Below are 24,002 nucleotides of genomic sequence, written 5' to 3'. Positions count from 1 at the left end.
GAGTTATTTGCAGGGAGATGGGGCAGTGCCGTGACCAATGAGCTGGATCTTGTCAGAGTGACCTACCAACCTCCCTGCTTACTGAGGGTCTGCGTATCAAAATGTTCAACCAAAAAATACAACAGCAGCTAGGTTATTTTATCCCCCATAGGGCCAAAAACCCCATCAGGGAGTCCCCTGTAACTCTTGGAAATCCTGGCCCTACCTCCTGGCTCTGCTTAGTCTTTCCTGCCCACATGCAAGGCTCTGCTAATTGCTTACAGCAAACACACCAAGCAAATACATGTAACAACATCAAATCTGCTCTCCATTTCTCTTCCAAGTTCCCTGCGTATCTCAGTTAGCTGTGTAGCTCATATTTGGACAGCCTGTGTCTCTCACAGCCTTGACTACAGCAACCCTGCAACAACCGCTTAGCAGCAACTGGCAGGTCATACACAGGACGCTGGAGTCTGGCTGCACGCTCGTCTTGCTGTCACACACCTGACACTTCTCATTCATTAGTCAGCGGTCAGCCTCAAACTTTATTCTATAAGAAATTGTGCATCTTCCTAGTCCTTCTGCTATTCCATACAGGATAGAGATACTGTCCCTATAAGCTGGAAAGACGAAGCACGGTTCTCAAGAGCACCGCTGCGATGGCAAGCGCCCACCTCTGAACAGACAGCTCTTGCCTGGGCTCCCTCCCCCCTCTTACCTCAGCGATTCCCCATGAATATGAATTATTTCCAACGCGCAGGGCTTTGTTAAGCGTCTGGGCTGCACTGGAGCAAGGCTGTCAATAGTTATATTGAAGTGACCATTAAAACATAGCCCTGCATAATGGACTGCTGCGGGAGCAGTGAGATGAAGGGCTCTGCATCTGCATTTCAAACTACACGCATTTCCTACCGCAAGGCAGTAGCTATTGCTCCCCAAGTTGCAGATGCCGTGGAAGAGGACAGTATTTTGAATTTGCTTGCAGATGGGAATGTGCCAGTCACACTCGACTGCAGTTACTTTGAAGCAGATTTCGGACAAGCCCCACTCCTGGCACAGTCAAAGTACTGCAGGATGGCAGAGCTGGCACACAAGTCACGTCCGCTTCCAAGAACTGGCTCCTCTCCCTCCCCGTCTCCCTTATTAAAGCATTCATCTGCTGGCAAAGAAGCTGCAAGCTCTGCAGTGCACCTTCTGCAGATATCTTCTGCCGGCCGAGGACACTATGACCCATCTCACAGCTAATGTGACCTGCAAAACTTCCCAGAGGACAATGGCTGGCTTGCTCACACACAGCACCCATCCTGTCAGGTTCCCACTTTTCAGGAGGGAAACACTAAGCCACACAGATGTGAAGCTCCAGGTCACTTGGACCCACACCGGCAAAAGTCTAAACTCCAGTGATTTGGGTCCCTTATGACAAAGGGTGGGACCACAGTGGGATTTAAACATTATGTCTAGGAGTACCACAGTGCCCAAGAGCACACGCTGGCACACTGATGCTGGCAGAGCCACGTTCAGCAACATGCTCCCCATTGACTGGGTGAGGAAGAGTCAGATGGGCTCCTGAGCCCCCAACTGCTGTCTGTCCCACTTCAGTGTCAGGACACAGCAGCAGAGGTGAATTCTCTGGGTAAGCATCACAGAGAGCCTGAAAATGCCCACAGAAAGGGCCTGTCCCTCACCAGAACAAGGCTCATGGTCACAAGATGAACCAGAGGCTTCTTCTGGGCTCGTCTCCCACAGTAACAGGGCAGGAGACACAGCCCTCCCTGCAGGAAAAGGCCAGCAGGTCCACACCACCACCACTCCTCTCTCCAGCATTCCACCTCCTCTCTGGTGAGAGAGACTGTGGAGTTGTGGCACCCACAGACACCTCCCAGCCCTCCCTCTGCCCTGCCCCGTTCCCTAAGAGCAGAAACCCTAAGAGCAGAAACACAAGGCAAGCATGACTGGGAAAAAAAAAACCTAGTCCAGAGAAAAGTGGCAGGACATGGAAACCTTGCTTTTGCTCCACAAATAGCAGATAAAAGTCTCAGGAAGAAGCATAGTCTGGGCTTGGGGGACAGCTGAGGTGTGACTGGGCTTTTTCCCCAAACCAACTGGCAGCCCCACAGACAATGCTCCCTCTCCAGTACTCCAGACAGCCCATTCCCTACTTAAAATTCTTCCCCAGCCAGCAGGATTTTACAAAACATTTTGTCTTCGAGCAATACCCATTTACACCACCTCCATCATGCTTGGCTTTCAGAGAAAGCCCAGCTGAACCCCCAGTTCGATCTGCATGCCCCTTCTCACAGGCACTGCCGCAGGCTCAGCATCTTCAGTGCGACACCAGGCAGCGTGGTCCGAGCAGCCCCTCTCTCCGCTCCCTGTGACAGCGCGTCACAGCACGCATGCTGGTGGGAAAGTAGTGTCGTAACAGGAACCTGCAGATGGCTTCCTCCTTGTCCTTCCCTGGGACAGCAGAAAGGGACAGGTTTCCCCACCCAGCACAACACAGGGAATTGTAACCAGCAGCCGCTTCCGTCAGTACACTTGACCACTAACAGCATGTTACACCTCTGAGGTAGGTCTGTGCCGAGGTCCGGTACCGAGAGAGCAGCCACAAGATAGACAAGCAAGAACAACCACAACCACCCTGATACACTCCTCTGAAGGAGAGAGGGGTCACAGCCCCCAGTCACTGCTGTTACAAACCCGTATAAATGCTCTAAAGACAAAGGAAAATCCTGACGGGGTAGGAAACACCAGTGCATTTAAGCTCTTTATAAAATTAAATCATGCCTTCAATAATGGCAAAATACAATAGGAGATACATAATCTCCAGAAGCTTAAATCCATAAAATACCATCAGCAGAGCTCCTGTGACTGAAACTCCTGAAGGGCACGTACAGCAGGGACACGAGAGCAAAGCCATTTGGTCACAGCCCTTTCTCTGAACAGCTTCACAGGCCTTCTGCGTGCTACCACTACACCACAGGGGTCCCAGCCCCATAACAGGACTATCCCTGGCGGGGGAGGGCTGAAGGAGCCAATTTCAGGATTGGGCTACAGCCAGCAGAGGTCTGGGGGGATGGATGCAAAGGTGTTCAGCCATTCCAAGCTAATGAAATCTCTGGTTTCAGAGATATTCCCCTCCCCCCCTTAGAAAAAACAGTGCTTTCAGATCTACTGCTCCCAAAGACTGAAGGCTCCCATTACCAGTTAAGACAGCCTTACCTTGACACCACAATTACAGGGGAGGACATGCCTACCTCAGAATCCGATATGGAGACCCGGTTAGACTCTATTGTTGGTCTCCTCATTATACGTGGTGATGGCCCTGTGGCATAAGGGCCATAACCTGGAGTGTTGCTAGAAGCCAAATAACCTCCTGATGATCTTTCCTGAAGAGACAACTTCCTACTTGATAGGACAGGTCTAGTGAGAGGTCTCTTGGGAACGTGCCTGCAGTGAGCATCTTCTGGCCGTTGGGAAGGCAGGAGTTCATTCATTCTCATGCCACTGTTGACTCCATTTCTTTGGATGTCTTTTATGTTATCAGAAAAGACTGTGTCATTTTCTTCAGTGTTGCCTTCACCGTTTTGGTCACTTCTGTCTGGGCCAACAGCCACGTCTATGGCTGCTACCCGCTCTGCCAGTTCAGTCTGTGTGTCTTTGCAGCACATGTCTATGCCTCCATCCATGGCATTTGTTGGAGAGTCCCCCATTGCTGTGTCCAGCTGGTATGGTCTCTGGTGGCACTGTGGAGAGCTGCGATGCTAACACTCACAGACAGCATGTGGCATGAAGGAACATCGTCATGAAATACCTAAAAGGAAACACAAACAGAAGTGAACTGAATGTTCACTCAACACAAATATAACCAAGACACCCATCTCTGGCTTCTTCCACCGTAAAAGCAAGTGAAGGCAGAACACTGACAGGCTGTAAACAAGTTGCAAACACTCAGAAGGAAAGGCAAACCCAGGCATTGAGCTAGCTATGAAAGCAATGAAGATTATCTGATGTGCAACAAGCGACACAACTGAAGAGAACTTCTCCTTCTGTAGATAGGCTGACAGTCAACCAGAGCTTACAATAAAGGGAGAAGTACAGTTTCTTAACAAGTCACGGGTCAAACTTTCAGCCTCTTGGATTCTTACTTATAGCATACAACAGCTTCTGGTATGTATCCAAACCCAACGTGCGTAACAGCAAATCCACAGCCATTTAGGGCTCCACAGTAGTCTCTGTTGCCCTGTAAGGCCCTAGAGAGTGTCAAATAATGGCCTGGAAGCCTTGGCTAGTGACTTTCACACACTCTATTTGCAACATAGTCAACAGCAAAGGCAGAATTTAAAAGCAAGACTGGTTCCAGGGTCACCCCCAGCCCCCCACAGTTGCAGCCTGTGTGCAACCACGCATTAACCTTGCTGCCCACCATGTATAAAAGCTATATTGAGTTGCAAATCAACAACGCTTAATGATTACCACCAGCATGTGGGAATCAGCTTTTCCTTTGGAAAAGACCTACAGAACACAAAAATGCAATACAAAGCTAGAACTGCTGAATAAAATTGCTGTTTCCTGGATGCTAATTTCAGTCTCAATTTAAAACAGATTTCAGTCTTCCCAGTGCAGCCCAGAGCAGGAAATGATCCTCTGCAGCACATGGCTGTCATCTCTTAATCACCTCTGAAGATGTGGTGCTGCAGGATGCATCATCTCATCCCTCTGCCCAGATTCTGGGGACAGTGGGGGACAACTTAGTTTTAATCACAGCATCCTGGACTGCATCCAGTAAGTTTCAGTGTAGGTTTAACTCTGAACTATTGCAACCTTTGGTTCCCTACATGCAAAGCAGGTTCTGTAAAAATCCCTGCAAGCCAGGGATCCACTTGCGTCACCCTCTTTCCACACTGGTTTCATTTAATTTCTACGACAAAGGGTGGGGGTGAACCCCATTCAGCATCTGTCTGGGAACACACACAACGCCCTCCTTTAGGAGCACAGAGCAATGCTTGAGCCTGGCTCAAAGCTGCCCAATGACACCCAGTTAAACCCAGTATAGCTGAACTCTGCTGCAGAGATGGCCTCCTGAGTCCCCTGCAGAAGCACAGCAGCCAAGCTCAAGCAGCCTTTTATATCAATAAGGGTAAGCTAGAGAAAGATCTGGACGGGAAGCTTCACCTGAGGTCGCACGCCAGTCCCAGGGTATACATGCTGGGCACAGAGTGTCACAGAAAGGAAACATCCAGATCCACCAGGATCCTCCCCGCTGCCCACTGTTCATCTCCTTCCCCTCCTTCTCCACCCAGGTATAATCTTCCCCCCTTCTCCTGCCTTTTCTGCAGGCTTGTTTGAAACAGATTGACAGAAGTGTCACTCACTCAAAACAGTAATGAAATGGTGAGATCAGCTTTAAAAGCTTCTATTAAAACTATATTTAAACCCTTCAATCCCAAAGCACAAATCCCTTGCGGAGCCAGGCTGCAGGCACGGGGGGGTGGCTTGCAGCAGGAAGGGAAGGGGTGCAGGGTTTGGTAGAGCGCACACCGCACATGGTCCCACAAACCCCCAGGCGAAGCAGCATGAGCCTCCCTGCTCTGCTAGACCTCCCTACTCCCCCAGCCCCAAGCTTCAAGGTAGAAAGCCAGCTGCAGCCCTGCGCGGGCTCAGCAATGAGCCTGTCCGATACGGAGTCGTGGGAAGGCCACAGAGGGCTGGCTGGCTGCAAAATGCTCATGCGAGGTTTGCGCTTGAGAAGTTTGAGCTGACCTAGGAGCATGGGGTCAGGGCAACCGCAAGCCTGCGGCCACCCTGCTATCTCTGAAAGGGCTTTCCTTGCACTCCAGAGCCTGCGGAGCAGCACAATTCCCAACAGGACACTCGCAAGGACTCCTCATGGGATGCCTGTACATTTGGCTTTGGGTGAAGGTCAGCACCTCGGCCCCGGGAAGCACAGATCTGCCTCCAGCCCTGCCTGCAGGCCAGCAGCTTCCCAGGGCTCTCTGCACGGCCGGGAAAGCACCAGTTCACATCTCGGCCATCAGCAGCCACCCTCTGCACCACTGGGGCTGGGCTGGGGCTCTCCAGTCTGCATGTTCCCTTCCATCACAGAAACCGTTTTAAATGAAGGAAAGGAGGGAATAAGAATGCTTTCACCATTTAAGCCAGCTTGCACAAGGGATGGGAGGAAATCTCCGATTCCACCCTGCGTTAAAAGCCTGGCTTTGCTCTTCTGCCTACAGAGAAACAAACACAAGGCCTTTCCTCGCAGCAGCTTTAGCTTCTGGACAGTCACCGTTCACCTCACTCCTAGGGAGCATCAAGAGAAAAATCAACCTGCGACTGAAGACTGCAGCTCCCCCACCTTCTTCCCTCCACCTGCCACAAGGTTTTCCCCACATGCAGAACGGAGGGGAAGAAAGCATCTGCCCGTGTCACTGTGCAGCTGGCTGCGAAAACCCACAAATCACCCACCTGGATCGAACACTTGGGTGTCTCTCACACATCCCCACTGCTCAGCCAACGGGAAAAAAAAAGCCAGAAGCAGTAGGAACAGCAGTCAGGTCCCAGCAAACAGCAATGGTCATGTTAGCCACCTGCACAGCTCTTCACTGCCCAGACCAGGCACCCAGGGGGGTGTCTCGCCCTCAAAAGCGGCAGCACGCTTGCACAGCTCTAACCCGCAGCTCAGGCTGCAAAATACGTCTTCGGCTAATTGACAACTTAAATAGATAGACTTAAGATAAACACCATAAATCAGTTCATCCAATCAAAACAAACAGACCCATACAGCATCACAACAAATACTGTGCTGCTAGAAGTATCCTAAAAAATCCAGCAAGACTTAAAATAATTGTCCATCTGTAGAGCTGGGGTTTGTTTCAGGTTCTGCTGTTTTGAAGGATTCCTTTTTACTGATAAATCTTCCAAAAATTATATTGGAAAGCAATGCTTTCTGAATAAGCAAATCAGTTATGCACAGACCAGTCTTATTGTGCATAAAACTCAGTACAAAAGGCAATTATTTACTTCTGCGAGGCAAAAATCAATGGTGGATTTGCCATTTGTCAGGCTGTAACACAACTGCATCTTCTCGTGATGGGAAACCCCAGTGAAAGAGAGACACCACCACTACCTTCTACAAGCTCCTGCGCAGCTTTGGGCCCAAAGCTCTTCACTCCATCACCAGCCTGATCCCCCCAACACGAAACACCTGCTGTAGATCAGAGGATCATGCTGCAGATATGAACTAAAGCTGCAAGCAAGCTTATATGAGCAAAATTAATTTACTTACACATACCTTATTTACCATTTTCCCCTGTAGCTATTCCTCCGCTGTAGGCAGACCGCCACTTCAACAGTGTTTTCCACAATACATTTATCAAATGGCTGCACATGTTTCCTAGACAGGCACTGAGCAGAGCAGGGTACAAAATACCCTTTTGAAAAGAATATGATTCTGGAGAAAAATCTCTCTGTATTCTACGTGGGAGTGGGAGATGAGCAAACACAATAAGTTTTGCTGCTCAATAAAAGTATTTCAAAGCATCATTTGAAAAATAAAAAACTGCAAATCTAGTTTACTGCTTGGTCCTTCCATTTGGGTAACTAGAAACATTACGATGAGGAAGGACAGGGAGGCTAAAAGGCCCTGGGTCTCAGTAAATCCAGCTTCATTTCCTAATTTTGCTACAGGCTACCCAGAAGAGTGACTTTACAGCTTCATCTGTCACAGTTCCCAGGTTAAGAGGAATGATGCTGCCCTCAGGCCACCTCGTCACACTTCCCCTTTCTGTAGGGAATAAGAATAATTTCTGCAGTAAAATAAGTCACAGTGAATAATAACTATGAGCATTTGCATGGAAAGCATTCAGGCAGCAGTTGGAGGCTCCTTCAAACGCCCATGGATGGGGTCCTCTGTGCCAGCATGGGGACCAGCAAGGATGTCACACTGAAACCCTGCTTGAAGGGCACATCCATTAGGTGCCTCTTGACCACACAATACCCACAGGCACTCTCACAGAGGTCCCAAAGATCACAGAAGGCTTTAGTCTGCCGCTTTAATAGACACTAGCAGGGGCAGGAATCAGGCCGAGTTTTCTAAGTGTTGCGGGCAGCCATGTACCAGGCCAGGCTGCCTGCAGAGGGGGTGTCACCTCCATCACCAGCATCCTTCAGCTCAGGTCAGACCCCCCACCAGGAGCTGAGTCCTGCCTTGGGGCGGAGCTGGGCTGCACATCCAGCCCTATCTTGTGTTTCCTTCAGATGTTCCCCCAGAGCAGCACAGCCAGGGTGAAGAATCTGCTGACTGCTGTCAACCGGCATCAGAAACTCCCTTTAAGGAGAGAAACAGCAAGTCCTCAGCTGGGCTGCCAAGTCCTGAACAGCTCCTCGAATGACATTTTTGAAATATTAGGTCAGCAAGTCCCTTCCAGAGCCCAAGCTGTCTCCCCACACCAAGCAATACAGCCTAGGACTGTTTCCATCCTGGATTCTCTCCTGTGCTCCCTGTTCTGCAGCCAGGTCTGCAGGACTTCCCCGGGTACTCAGCGTTAGTCTGCTACTCTGACATGAAGGGGGTATTTCCACACCCCCACCCTGACCCCATCAACTTTTTAAATACAGGGGAGGCACTTGCCTGAAGTCCAGCCAGCTCACTCCAACACCTTCAGTCTGCAGGAGATAAAGGGGACTTACGTCCACAGCCATGCACCAGAGCAACTTCTGAGCTGCCACAAGCCCTGCAAAGCACAAAGTGGTTTGAAACACATGGCTCTTCGGATCTAAGGAGCCAACCACTTATGGGTCTCATTGCAGTGGCGGGAGACCAGCCAGAGGGTTCATTTTTTCTGCAGCAATTCAATTCAGAGCATGTTGGCCTTCATTTCAGCTCTGCTCACCCCTGGCACACCACGCAGGACGCCTGAAGATGAGGTTCCCTCCTGCCTGTCTCCACTCACACTGCTGCCACGAGGAATCAGGCCTCAGAGAAGCACACGAGCTTCTTGGCATCTGTAAAAGCCACCTTCAGACATACACTGGCTAAAAGGCAGCCCAAACCCAGCTAAGAACAACGAGAAGCTGCAGCCCTGTGAAGCCAAAAAGAAAGCAAATCTCTGCAGCCCTTGCAGAGATAATCGAGACAGATGTACACCAGACCAGCCATTTGGACTGCGTTATCACTGGGAAGAGGGTAATCGCTTTTGGTAACAATTCCCTACCAGAAGAAGAGACATTAACACAACCCAAATAATAAACAAGAATATACTGTTTGTGCTTTATGCATACACACCATACGTTTGCTTTATCCTGCAGCTTACAAGGCTCTTGTTTCAGAGCACAGACAATCATGTCTTGCTGAGAAATCACTCGATCCTGCTATAATCATCCTGCTCTTTTTCCCCTCTTCTCTCCACAGTTCTTGGCGGTGAGCCTGGCTGTTGTGCCACAGCTGAAAATTAGATCATAAAAGCAAGGCGCTTTGATTACTTCTGTGAAGCTCCTAGCACAGCTTTAAAAGTAACCGCTGAATGACAAAGAACAGTATTTTTGCAATTCAAGCACTGTGTGAGAAATCTGAAAAGCAGGGTCAGGCCCCTGCTCCTGCCAGACTTCTTGAATGAGAACAAACACATCCAAGACCACGGTCTGGAAAACGCACTATTTCTACCTCCTCCTCCGTATATGCCTTACCAAGGCAGGGTGTTTCCCAAAGGGATTTCGGGGCTAGTTCAGCCCCTGAGCTACAGACAACGGGCACCCCAAGGACCCATCACCCCATGCCCATCCTGCTCTCCATCTCTTCCCCATGAGGGACCCCAGCTGCAGGCAGGATCCGGGGCTTGGGTCCAATGCAGGACTGATGCTTTCATGTCCCTGGGTGTAAGGTGGGGATGCAGATGTGAAACAGAAGGGCTGAGCTCAGCAGCAAGCTCCTGATATTATCATGTAAAAAATAGAAGTTATACACCTTCACACCATGAAGGCCATGTAACTAACTTTAAGAGCAATTAACAGCATGTCTTAAATATGTTTTGAAACTAGCCAGGATGCTGAACTAAAGTCTCCAGTCCACAGCACAAGAGAGAACCACCACCTTGTGCACAGAGTACTGAGCTCAGGAAGTTTTGCAAAAGATTTCCCAACTGCATTATATTTCATCCCTCCATGTTCTAATTATATGATTAAATAAATTTGCATAATCAGATGCAATTACACTAATTGCATATATAAGCAATAATCAACCAAAAATTACTCTGAAGAAAAAGTTTCTACTTAAGGAAATTCCCGTAACAAGAAAACATTGAGGAGTGCCAGATCTAAGTGAGAGCGATATTAACATTAAACACTCCAGATAATGCCAGCGAAACCGGAGCCCTGCCAGAACAGTATGTGACTGGGGGCAGCTACGTCTGCACATTTTAACCATGGCTTCGGTGGGGACACCGCCAATGAATCAAAGAAGAGTTGTGCTCCTTTGTACTCAAGCCCTAGCTACAAACTACATTCATACAGGATTTTCCTGGCATGTTTTAGAGGAGAGGTTCAGTCAGACTTGTGGACATCAGACCCTGATGCTGGACTATATTTGCTTCTGCTTTAACCTTTTAAAGCTGTTTATCAGTGTATGAACATTGGAGGTGGTTTTATTTTGCCAGTTACAGCTGGGAAAGCACTCGGCCCACACACCCCACAGGTTTTGCTTGCAACGATGCTACGTGCTTCCATTCCCCGCCTGCAACATCCCAGTAGAGACCATAACCCAGCACATCCCAACACCCAACTCCACACGTCCACACCATCCCTGCAGACAATCTGAGCTCAGATTATAGCAAATCCCACTTGCCCTTGCAACCAGGGACACAAAAGCCTTGTGGGAGAAGGACCCTGGCCACTGCGCCAGCCTGATGTCAGCCCCTGACACCACAGCAATGAAGGAGGAGAGGATGGAGGAGGCTGGCATGGGCAGAGAGCACAGAGACTGGTCATGCTGCATGGCCATGCAGAGGATGTCCCACTATGTCCCCAGCCATACTAGGTGGTTTGCCCAACCTCCAAGTGACCCTGGGGACAGCAATATGAAGGAATTAGGCTTGTTAATATCCACATAACATCTGGACAACATCTGAATCACTCAAACAGCCTGATGTCAGGAGAGTGAAAACGCAGGAGACCCCTGTTTCCAAAGCTGCTCCTGGGCATGTTCCCATCAGGCACTTGGCCAACACTGACCTGGACCTCAGAGCCTACACAACCCAACCTCCTCTTCCAAAACCCATCAAGAGGGCAGGAAATACCCCAAAACGCAACTTCCACAGGGAAAGCTGAACCCCATAATCCAGTGGAAAAGCAGGCTTCTGACCACCAGCTATGAGAGTAGAGGCTGTTACAGCTTGAGGTTCACAGATGGGCATGAGCAACATCAACTCACACAGAGAGGTTCCTTGTAGGGTCACTGCAGAACTTGTGCAGCGGAGAGAGCAGACGCCTAGGGCTGAACTTGAGCAGGGAGGAGGAAGAGGAGGAAGAAGTGTCCCAGTTGCCATCACTTGCTAAGCTGAGAGTCAGCGTGATTCCCAGGAGAGGGGGCAGCAGTGGCAGGGAGCACAGCTTGCTGGTGGTGGCATTTAAACAGCCGGTGAGGGGGTGCTTCAAAAAAATAACTGAAAATGTCAGGTTACATGAAGTTTGAAAGGCTTAGATTACTTGTAAAATATTAACAAGCAAGGCAGTAGCCAGACCCCACTGATTCATGAGCAAAATAACTACCTCAGAATTAGGGAGTCTTTAATATTTACAGTCTTCATTGCAATGACGACTCTTCAAATGTCTGTACCATGGGGCGGTAAATGGCAGGTTAAAGAAAAACCAATTTTGAGTTGTTCTAAGGGAAAGGGATTCGTCTCAGATGAGCTATCTTCTGCTGCAATTTGTAGTGATACCTCAAAATTGCCACAGAAGATACAGTAGTGAACACACCAAAATGAAGAATTCAAGAGGAGCTGAATGGATATTAGTCTGTAAGGGCAAGGTCTAACCCTCCACAATGGCCAAATCCCCTCCGCTCTCATGGGAGCAGGGCTGAGCACTCAAATCAAACCTGTCTCTAACTGCTGCGATTGCCGCAGTGCCTGGGGCTGACTGTGCTGTGAGATAGGACACACCACAGCAAAGTGGGCTCAGGGCACTACCGAGCAGCTTACAGAAGGCATCTCTTGTGGCATGGAGAGAAAGAGAAGGGAACAGAAGAGAAATAGAACCAAAGACACAATGCACAGCGGTGAGCACATGCACCAGTTTGCACGAACAGACACAGCACACTGCATCTGCCCTCTGGTTTTAGTGCAAAGTCGGGAAGCCCAGCCTGCAAAGGCTCCAAGAAAGCAGGGGAGCCTGCCAACCAAGCAAGCCAGCACTCACGCACCAGGCTGTGACCTGAAGAACAGAAAACAAGGGTGAGAAACAGCTGATCTTCTGCGATTGCTCCCTCGTGGCGCTACAGGCTCCCTCCTCTACCAGAGCACGACGAGAAGCCTGCAGTAGGTGCTTGCACGTATTAAACCATAGACCAGAAGCAACGAGGACCACACATCACATATGGCTGTGCCCACCTTCCACTGACCTCAAGGAACAGCCTGCCTTCTCTCTTTGCAAGGCAATTTTGCTTGAGGATGGCAGCCTCCCAAGCTGTTCAAAAAAGAGAAACAAATAATTTTTTTTCTCCGTTTTAAATGGAGTTTCATGTATTTCAGTTTGCACCTATTGCCTCTTGTCTGTTCCTTGGGCACCACTGAGATGAGTCTGACTCCATCTTCTTTACAGTCTTCCCCCCATCAGGCACTTACAGACATGGAGAAGACCTGCTCCATCCTTCCTCCAGCCCCATTCTATACCCGCTGCCAACGTCCACCACACATGCAGGAACCTCACACCTCTGAGGGCTCCTCCTCTGCCCAACTGAATTCAAGAGCTTCAGAGAGGAGGAGCAGAGAGGAAAACATGCCACCTTCCTCTTGCCAGCACAAGTTTACAGAAGTCTTGTGAAAAAGAGGTTAGGTGGCATTGCTTTCAGCATCCTGCATCAAACCTACAGAGGTTACAAGTGAACTGAGGGGTTTCCCAACCATGAATGCTGCCAGCTCAACCCAGGGCCCGTAACTGTTCTTCTACACAAATTCCCTAGTTTCTGGGATATATTCTGCAGCAAGGCCCCATGAGACTGAACAGCGTCCTGCTTCTTCAGCAGAGCCCACGATACAGAGTAGTAAATAAGTAAATTGAGGGAAGAAGCAAGCCGAATTTGTGCAGACAGGCTGCTTCTTCAACAGCAGTGTCTCAGCCCACAGCTGCACATCGGCACGCAGCACACAGCCTGTACACTTCCACGCTGTTTCTTTCCTCCTCCCCAGTTTATTTCTTTCATCAGTGTATTTCTCAGGCCTGCCTGCTTCCACCTCTGCACCCATCAGCTCCTTCCATACCAACTGCCACGGTTAACCCTGCTTTGAGGTGCTCACAGATGCTTGGATTTCCTGTTGCTGCACAGTGTGTAAGAATTCAGTGGCAGAAAAGCAAATTGCTGCAGAACAATACTGGTATAGTTTCAGAGCAGCAAAGTGGGATCTGGGAAAGCACATGTATAGATCATCAACACAGCAAAGCAACTCAGCATCAAGATACCTTTTCTAGCCTCAGATCTCAGCACAGAGCAGCACTGAAGTCAGTGTTGTTTAAAAAGCATCCACAACAAACTGAACAAGCCACCAGGCAGAACAAGTTCACATTTATACATGTCGGTGTTAGAGGCTTATCTTCCTTCCAGATAAGGAAAAAGCTTTCAGCTGCCTTTGAGAGATCTGGAGGTATTTCAGGGGATATATCGAGTTGCTTAGTTCTGTAAGCCAGCTGCAGTGAAAAGTCTTTCCGGCATTTAAAAAACATTAATTTCCAGCTGTTACAGGATTGCCAATCTACAATAAAAACATACAGCACAGAACACAGCAAGCTTTTTTCTTCCTAGAGTTTCAAATATGGCTGAGATTTCTATTCAAGGTGATTTAACAAACCGCAAAGAGTTTTAACCAGGAAAACAATCCCAGCGCCCATCTGTAAGTGTCCATGGGCAGAAGGTTTTCATCAGCTCTGCAAATCTGTATATCCCAAGGTAAGAGGCAAAGCAGAGAGTAACTACACAGGGCAAGACAAAAAAAAAAGCAGTGAATGCCATAAGAAAAGACAAATGGACTTCAAATTCAGAGCTCAAAGTATTTGCTTGCATTTCCACATGGATAACTCCCATCTTCTGATAATCCTCATATCCTTAGAAACCCCAGGACTCGAAGACATGGCCTCAGCTGACCTGCACAAAATCAAAGACAGCAGCAGAGAGCCTCTCTGTACGGAGGGAACAGGCTCCAGGGGATGAGCATAGATCCTGCAGGAGTCAGAACCAGGTAAACCGCCCCTACAATTACCCTTGGCCGTGCACACATCACCCACGCTGCTTAGAAATTTAAAGGTTAGCAGGCTTCCCAATTCCTTTGAAGCCTTAAGCTTTAGCTCTTTAAGCCAAAATGCACTTTCAAAGCACCAAGGTCAGTGACTGGAGATTATCCCGAGAGTCACTAGGCAAAGGCTGCTCGGGGAGAAAGCTGTTCTTTTGAGTCACTGCAATGCTCTTCCAGACATTTAGGCTGATGATAATCTCAGCATTTGTTAGAGCATGAAAAAGGCTCTACAGCACCAAAGAACCAACAGAAGTTTCCAGGTGCAGATTTACTTGGAAAAACAAGCGTGACAATGCCACCCTGGGGCACCCTAGTTGCACCCCAGGGATTCTGGCTGTGCACGGTGAGCCTGGGGCTCACCTGGGTCTGGGTGCCACGCTGCCCTGGGACACCGACGCAGTTCCCCCATTGTCCGTGGCTCAGGACAAGTACTGTGTGTCATACTCAACCAGCCAGACACTTTCTGAAGCATGAGAAATGATGCAAACCTATCCAACAGCTCCATCGCTTCTGCAGCGCTGCAACAAGAAGAGCAGAAAAATGCCCAGCAGATGCAGGAGGAGAACGGGAGCGATTCCACTGGGAAGGAGATGTCCCATGCTGAGGGAGGAGCAGTTTTTGACAGTAACACAGGATTTAGCCTTGCTTCACATGCCCCAGCCCTGTCCCCAGCCCCAGAGAGACACACTGAGCTACAGGAGGAGCTCCCCAGACGAAGACAGAAGAGACACAGCTGGTGTTGATGGCAGCAAGCGTGGGACCAACCTCCAGAGGATTTTTAGGCTCCTGCCCTGGGCTCCACTGCAGATGATGCCACTTTCAAGTAAAACTTGAATGTCGCAGTCTTCCTCCAAAATTTTCAAGGCAAGGGAAAGGCAAATACAGTCTAAGTGGAAAGCAGGGAAGGAAATACTATCTATGCTATTTAATAGCAAGCAGAGACATGCGGAAAAATGGGATGTGGTTTAACAAATGTAGTTTGAGCACTGCTCACACAGCCTGGCCTGCCCCCTGCCCAGCAGAAGAATGCAGAAGAGAAAATCTGAAGCCGATTGACTTGGGCACCTGTAGCAATACATGTTCCCGTCAGCCATCCCATGTCCCACGAGACACCCCTGCAGTACAGGTCAGGATGTCACTGGCAGATAAATTACACTGCTCTGGCTACTCAGATATCCTTCCCTAGTTGCCAGGGGAAAAGAAATCAAAGAACAAAACTGGTAACAACGTGAAAAAAAAAAAAAGGCAAAGCGTGTGTGTAAAAGCCTTGCTGGCTCCCAGCCAGGGTGCTCAGCACCTTCCAGGATCATCTCAGAACAATTAGTCTGTATGCAGCTGCCGAGTTTCCCGACACACTGCTTCTCTCTGTGATGGCGATGTCGGCTCTACTCCAGCAAAACACTTAAGCACAGGCTTGAACTTTAACTATGGTCTCAGAACATCAGAAGGGACAACATTCACGTGCCGAAGTGTGAACAACACTGAAAATCTCAGCCTCAAAAATGTGGAAATACTCATGCGAGTGTCTGGGTGAATGTGTTTCACATATGTCTAAACAAGAGAGCTGCCCAGTTAGGCTGGAGCTGTTCCAGGGCTCCTTTCCCAGGAGGGGAGGAGGACATAAGCATTTTCTTCCACATCTGCATTTACAGCTCTTTCTTAGGATAGCAGGCTCACATCAAGGAAGCATTGGAAATAACTGCCATTACAGCCATCCCCTTAGGTGGGGTCCAACTCTACCCAGCTTTCTTCCTTCCACCTGCACAGGCTGCAACACACAGCTACCTCAAGCTCTGCATAGGGAGCAAGAAGTGCGCCCCACAGCACCACTGCCCTGGGACCAGCACTCCATGGGCCCCCAGGGCACCACACACACCACAGAGGCAGGCTGGGCTCAGTCTGGACAAAGTTTGCAGTAACCTGCACGCAAGGCACGGGGAACGAGGACTCAAACCAGCTATGGGGTTGCAGAGGGCTGTGGGAAGGTCTCACCCAGTCATGCAGATCAGCTACGCTCTGATCAAGTCTTCAAAAAAAATCAGTGCTCCCACCACAGGCTGAAGATGCTCCAGCATCACACACGGACACAGCTCCTGCTCAGTTCCTCTCGCATTGTCTCTCTCCAGCCCTAAACCACTGTGGCTGTTTGCTTTGCGGCCACTCGAGCCCATAAGAGGTGCATGGCAGGGCAAGGAGCACAAGTCTCCCGTGCTTTCCGAATTGCTTGATGTCTGGGAGGCACGCACACATGCGCTCATTTGGAAAGGGATGCCAGACACACTCGGTATCATCAACCAAAAGTACAAATAAACCCACAGAGGTGACAGCACGTGAACTAACCTCATCTGTGAGGTCTTCTGTACAGTAACAACACCAAATCACTAACATTTGCCTTTATTATGATATTATTACCATGTATTACTATAATTCCTTTGCCTTTGAGGCTTAAAAACAATCTTGTAAGTTATTTACATTTTAAAACAGAAAACAAAGAGACTTCTTCTGCAACTAAAAGAGGCAAACGAAACTGGAAAACTCCTTGAGGAAGCGATAAATTCCTCTTTACTTGAATTCTCTGAAAGGGACTGCTGGTAAAATCCTCCATGCTTGTGACCCAGGAGATCTAGCATAAATAGAGACCTTAAAACCTACAAGCCTGTGAATTATTCTCTACTACCTGACAAAGGATGCTCGTAAGAAAACTATTTTTGGCTTTCCTTTCACCAGTTCTGTTTAACAATAAAACGCTATTCCTCAGCTTCCTGTTTTTGAAATTGTAGCTTAATGCATTTCAATGGGAAATTCTCCTTTCCATAGTATCTGTCACCTGCCATGACCTACCCGTGTTTTACAGATGGTGTCTATTCATCAAGGGTCAAGAGAACACTTATAGAGAGGAGTTAGGAAGAGACACTCAGGGTCGCCCAGGCAGCTCCACGATGCTCAGTAAGAGAATCCCAAATTTCGGATTCCCAATCTCTGATTCATTTGCTTTTGTACTCTCCCCATAACTGAACACACCATTGTAAGAGTAGATCTAATGCCAGCATCATTTTTTATAACTCTACATCATCATTCCTGACACAAACCAAAACACCTGCACCAAAGTCACAGATCACTGAGGTTGGAAGAGACCTTGAAGATCATCAAGTCCAACCATAAATGTAATACTGCCAAGACCAGCACTAAACCATGTACAGGCCTGTTACTGACAGTCAGTGCATCCCCATTTGAAGCCCTGGTAAGCGTTTACCCACACGCAGCTTAGCAAAGCCTATGCCTAAGCCAGCAGCAACGCCCCGTGTTGCTCCCTGCACGACTCTCCCACATGGGCCGCTGCCTGCCACACGAGTCAAGTGAGCAACGAGGTCACACCATGCCACTCTGAGCTCACCTGTTTCATCAGAAACCTGGTTAGATCAGGAATAGCCTGCATTACATTTGTTGCAGGATGACTGCGATTAGAAAGAAAAAGGGAAAAACAAACCTGTTTGGTTTTTTATACAAAGTTTACAGTGGATTAAACTAATTTTTCCTTGTTCCCCCAGATTCTCAGATATTCTATTCACTTGCTTAAACACATGCACGTTTCTGAACAATCAGGTTTAAGTCATCTTCTTCAGTATTTTGGTAACGGAAAAATATAGTTACATATAAATAAAAGTTGAGAACAGTGGGGTTTTATTTGCACAGTGATCTTGAGAGTGTTTCAGGGGCCAGCTTCCATCTAAGGATGCTTTCACATACTGCAAGTGACACAGGAATTTGGGAATAGGTTCAGACTTGCAGCTACCCACAGCGTGGACTCACTAGAGTAATCTAAGAACAAAGCTTGAAAAGTCTGATCTCAAAGCATGAGATCACTCTGCCTGACCAGGAAGCAAACAGCAAAATTAAAGCCTCACAGCGCTGCAGAATTCAGGCTAAGCTCCTGGGATGCACCTTACTGCCAGATAGAGCTGTTTCCTCTTCTGTCCGATAAACCAGCCCATCGTGTTCTTTCCAAAGGCCTTGATTTGACTGTATTATCATCCCTCCCACAATCAATTTTTTTTAGATACTTTTAAAAAAAATTATCAAAGGGGGAGGTGGAAATTTTAAGCTCACTGCTACCCATGCCATTCTGGAAGCACCCAAAAAGAGAAACACTTATTCTAAAAGTGACTAAGACATGAGTCATCTGATGAGTAAGCACATTGGCTCTAGAAGACTCATTCAATCCATGATCAAATCCAAATCATTTAATTACTTAAATCACTCTTCCATTTTATATGCTAATGCAGCAGCACTCCAAGGTCAGGAAGGGGCTCCCATTTGTAATTGCTGCTGATCTTGTCATGCTGAGATAGACAGAGCACTGCTAGGAAACCCTGTGCTGGAACAGCAGAGGAAAGCCACGTTTAGAGTTTGCATTTTAAAAGTGTTCTGAAAGTCAACTTTGGAGATGCCTCCAACCTCAGTAACACTTGGGCTAAGCATGCACAGGCTGCTGGCACCAGCCGCTCGTGCGGCTCCGCACCCCTGCGAATGCAGACAGCAGCCCTGCTCCTGGCAGCAGGGACGGGCAGAGCCCAGCTCCCGGAGCCAGCGGGGCTCAGCGCAGGCAGGTGCCAGGACTGCAGCCAAGCTCTTTCAACATCCTTCTGTTACTCTCGCAATAGCTCTTATACGAAGCTGCAAAACCATTAAGTTAAACCACTTATGGTACTTAAATATCTCTCCATTCTGGAGGAATACGAGCACCTCGCAAAACAAATGCGCTCATCTTCTGTAGGACGCATTCACAGGCAGGGAAAAAGAGCACCAGGGAGCAGATGTAATTGCCGTAAATACTTCTGAACAGACCCCAACAGGTACCCTGACACCTTTGAAACGCTCACTTAAGATCCAGCAGCAGGTCAATGGCAGATTGTCCCTCTGTTCTCTTCCTAAAATCCAGGCAGGACATCAGTCTGGTCTCTCCCTTTGCAGCGCTGTGCTCCATGAGGGCAGGCACAAGCAAAGCAGCTGTAACACACCCAGCGAACAGCCTGGGCCCCCCCCCGGAATGATTAGTCTGTCCAATCTGTTTTACAGTCCAGTGAACAGCCTTTCCGTGAGGCTGCTGCTTTCTCCATGTTCAATTAGTGCAGCACAAAACGATACACTCGTAATTGGAATAGCATCACAGAACTAGTTTAAGTTGTTTCACACCTTGCCGCTGGCATCACACTACGACCAATGTCTTGCTACTGCGTTTCTACAGTTTTTAGGTTTTCTGAATCTTTCAACAGACTTGCAGGACAACGCAGGCAGGGTTTTTACCTAACTGGCCAGCCCTGTGCGCATCTGCCTTTACAGAAACAAATATAAAGGAATAGAGATTTTTCAACAGGGAGTGAATTTACAATTCGCCTGTGCTGGACTAAAGGTGTTAACAGCCACCAACACCCACCTGCTTAAATCCACAGAGCTGAGGCTGCTCTTCCTTCATTATTGCTTTTGGCACAGAGGAAAACTTTGCACCCCTTTGCACTAAATCCAGTGACCACAACTCAACCTCTCACAACCTGAGGTCAGGCAACGGGACTTAATCTCATAAAGAGAGTCAGCAACTCAACGGCTGCTGTGCCAGAGTGTGGCAGTGATCTTCCTCGGCTGAAACATTAGACTGTGTCTGCCCGTGCCTCCTGGACATCTTTCTACAGCCTCCCTTGCCTCAAAGAACTTCAACCTCACCACCAAAATAATCTAGCAACATGGAAAATGACCCACCTTGGGTAGCAGAAGGGAAGAGAGCCCAGACAACAGGCTGGTCTGAGGTTGGAAAGGCTTACACCCAAAGAAATAGCCTCGAAAAAAAATGGATAACTCAGTCAAAATTACCATGAAGCAGAAGCAGCAGCTGCCAGCATTGATGACGAAGGATGAAAAGGCTGAAAAATCTCCAAAGACTCACAACCGCTGCCTGCGGATGCAGGTACAAGATTAGCAAAGGCTAAGCCAGTTTTCAGCATGATTACAGTAAACACCGCTCATGCTGCAGGTGGGTCGACACACACCTCCGAAGGGTTCGGATGGAGGTCCTGCTCCAGCCGTCAGCTCAGCTGTGACCACAGCCCAGCTGCTGCCAGGATGGCACATGCATTTACGCACGCCTTCAGACACACGTGCACACAAATTTAAGCAAACAGCTCAGATCCCACCAGCACATCATCATCCCTTGCTCTCCATGGCAATCGTATCAGATACACGAATAAAGTCTCCAGGAAGGAGGAAAGCCCGACAGTTTTGAAGAAGTATGCACAGCAGCTCCACCTCAAATCCACTTCCCGCTGCTGCAGACACATCCCCTTTACTACATTAAAGGCATCCTTCAAAATAAGTGGTAATTACTAGCTCTCCTGCTACAGTTATAACGTCACAAGATCCATCTCCTCCCTGCTGGGATAACCGCTTCGTGTGTCTGTCTCCATCCAAACCACTCTCCTAAGCACCGATGAGGCAGCAAGACTCCACTGGCCACCTCCAGCTTTCCTGGCCATCACACAAGGCACTCGCTGCCTGCTGGAGGATTACAGACCAGCACATCGCCGCAGCACTTTGAACTTACACCTCCGGCAGTGGTGAAAAGCAAACCCAAAGACAGACGCAGCCTCTCAGTGGACAAGTAACCGCAACCTTGGGGAAAGAGAGAGGCAGGCAGAAAGGAGCTTACTCTTCTCCTTAATCCCTTTCTCTAGGAGTCTGCTGCAGAGACATAAGGACAGTCTCACCCCTGGAAAAACTCCCTCAGCTGTTTGCATCTGACCTGTGGGCAAGGCACATCGGACCCTGGGGTAACTGGCAACACACTGATGCAGCTCTTTCCTGGTAGCTGAATTTGGAGGGGACTACGGGGAGCAAAGAAGCAGAAGGAAAATGCCCAGAATAAAACACTTTAGAGAACCACCCATTACAGGCCCCTGGTTTCAGGCTAAGGGTTTCATCCTGCTCCAACTGGAAATCACTGGTGAGATTTCATTCACCCTCTGCTCTGTGACAGCACAAATCCCAGAGACGTTAGAACTGCACATGGATTTCTCATCCCCCTGGGAAGACTTCTTCCTACCCTGCTGTAAGCATGTTAGTATTCAGCAACGATGGATCCAGCAAGGATGGAGTTGTGTGCAGCCACCACCGTGCTGTCCCTCTGCCGGCACTGGATCTGCTCCACAAAGGACTGACGACTGCGGCCAAGTCAAGTTCATCACCACTCTGTTTTTGAACAACCAGACCTCTCTCAAGTCATTAACTCATCTAAACATTTCACATCTGTTTAAGGGAGCTCCATTTTTACAAGCATTCATACATGAAGAGCAATCACTGAGTGCATTCAGGAAGAGGTGAAATCAAGAGAGGAAGAAGCTTTTGCTATAAATAGTGGAACATTTCTCCAAGCGCACGTTGCATAGCCTGGTTCCTCCAGCTCTATGCCACATTGTTTTTTGTGCCACACAGCCTTTAAATCCTGTTACCTTCAACATCTGGAACTTCACTTTAAATATCTTGCTTCCCCTGCTGTATTTTTCGGAAAGTCAAAGCCAGCCAGAGGATTTGCGGCCTGCCCAGGGGAGACGCTAGTCTGAATGGCTAAAAATTTGTACTCTTTCCCCTGCTTCTCCACCCTTCTCTCCTCCCCTTGCTGATAAGTTTTTGGGTCGGGGTCTGTCACTGACTGTCTTTGTACAGCACCAACGCAGCAGGACCCTGCCTTGCCATCCCCACGGTATGAACCACAAACAATAGAAACACAAAATTCTGCTTGTACAGGGTCTGGTCCAAAGCTCATTGTAAAGATGTGTCTCTCTCTCTTCAATGGCATGTGGACCAGAGCCATAATACCAGCATGAGCAGAAAAGAGCTATTTGCAAAGCTAACTATTTGGGGAATACAATCATGCAAAAACATGATCTTCCAGCAGAATGTCTTCACACTTTCCAGCAGACCAAAAGAAGTGTATGCACACGTATACGTATGTTTTTATCAAGCGTTTTTGGCATAGGAAGCATTCTGATGCCATGGTGACGGGTGCTCTTGCAAACCCTTAACATAAGAGACAGATAAACCTGAAGCCAATTAGGAAAGCAATACTGCTGTGCTTACGCGATCCGCAGCTACTATGAAAGGGACAAAAAATTTAATTCTCATGAAAAAGATCAAAACAAAACCCCAGATCCATTGTTAAACAGATTAATCAGACTTTTGGAAAGCTCATCAGGGATTGGGTTCAATCTCTGCTGTTGTTATTAGCATAAGCCCCATACAGCAGTAACAAAAGACTTGTCTAAGTCCCACGCTCTCAGTTTACTTTGCAATGAGACTCTGCTCAGGCTCACAGCACTTAACATACACACTCTTAATTAAGGGGACAGGGCCAAGAGGAAGAAATTCACTGAAATTTATACTATAGCAAAACAAAACTCTTAACAGCCCTTTTTATAAGGGTAGGACTACCAGTCCCTCCTCTCCTGAGCAAGGCTGGTATGGGAGAGAAAGGAGCCCTGGTGCCAGCATCACTTCCCCTGACCCAGCAGGGACTGGGCACGATGCTGTGCAGGGACCTGCGCTGCTGCAGGACAGGCACCGAACCCACATACGCCAAGAGCTAGTCCTTCTCCAGGGAGACAACAGATATCAGAGGAGAGCTGGGGATGCCCATATGCAAGGTCAGTAGAACCACATCGCATGGGCGGGAGCGAGCCCGGAGCCGACAGGGCATGGCTCACAGCATGGGCTGTGCCTGGCCCACCAGCAGCACGCCACAGATGGCCTTAGAGCAGGAAGGCTCCTGTTCACCAGCACAGAGAAGGTATAGCCAAGGAAAATAAGCCAAAGCACAACCCCAAAGTGGTTCCCTGCAAATACGGGGACTGGACAGGGCCCCTCACGTGCTGCCGGCTCCCAGAAAAGGCTGCAGGGAGGCGTTGTGGGAAGTGGGTTAATGGCATCCAAAGAGAGAAGTTTCCACGGGAGTGCCGACAGGTAGACGGAGTGCAGGAATGACAGCCTGCTGAGAAACAACATCCTGCACCCCTCATTAAGCGTCAATCACACCTTCCCAAAAAATCCCCAAATTAGAATTAAATACGATGCTGCCACCCCTGCACCAAAAATTATTCATTCCATAAAAAGCATTTTCCTACTGCTCTCTTCCATTCCTCTCCAGGCCCCCTCACTCCTCTCCCGCAGGAGTCATTTGATTAAGGAACTTTTACGATTGCAGCGTTCTGTAAACTGTTTTTGCAGAAGGGTTAATGAGCATATCCCCGTGGTGATGGGCAATGCTGGAGGAAAGGGCCCACCTCCAGTTACACCAGCAATAGCCAGGGGAAGGGGATTCTTCCCATTGCAACTGAGCATCGCCTCTACTTTGCTAAAGGCAGAGGGAGTCCCACCACACCTTCCACTGTGACTTTATCATATTATTCTTTCAGATGTGTAGATTAGATCTAAATAACTACCTTAACACATGCCTAATTTGCTTAGGTCTTGTTAAAGCTA

At 48.5% G+C, this 24,002-nt stretch overlaps 1 protein-coding gene across 8 annotated transcripts in view; it reads right to left on the bottom strand.

Annotated features, from left to right (window-relative positions):
- CAMKK1 (calcium/calmodulin dependent protein kinase kinase 1) overlaps window positions 1–24,002 on the bottom strand; it is a 102,350-nt gene that overhangs the window by 57,519 nt on the left and 20,829 nt on the right. For 2 of the 8 annotated variants that reach the window (XM_074593495.1, XM_074593498.1), the window contains exons 2-3: window positions 8,612–8,714; window positions 3,237–3,793 (exon numbers count right to left, since the gene is read on the bottom strand). In XM_074593495.1, the coding sequence (XP_074449596.1) occupies window positions 3,237–3,692 (456 nt within the window). In that variant the 5' untranslated portion in view covers window positions 3,693–3,793; window positions 8,612–8,714. Of the gene's footprint in view, window positions 1–3,236; window positions 3,794–7,273; window positions 7,389–8,611; window positions 8,715–11,404; window positions 11,623–12,595; window positions 12,661–24,002 lie in introns of those variants that run through there. The other 6 variants (XM_074593496.1, XM_074593499.1, XM_074593492.1 and 3 more) reach the window with 4 other exon arrangements.

The sequence above is a fragment of the Larus michahellis genome, chromosome 7, assembly GCF_964199755.1.
Source record: "Larus michahellis chromosome 7, bLarMic1.1, whole genome shotgun sequence".
Classification (NCBI taxonomy): Eukaryota; Metazoa; Chordata; class Aves; order Charadriiformes; family Laridae; genus Larus; species Larus michahellis.
Note: the sequence above shows the minus strand (reverse complement) of the source record. Positions and strands in the feature narration are given on the sequence as shown.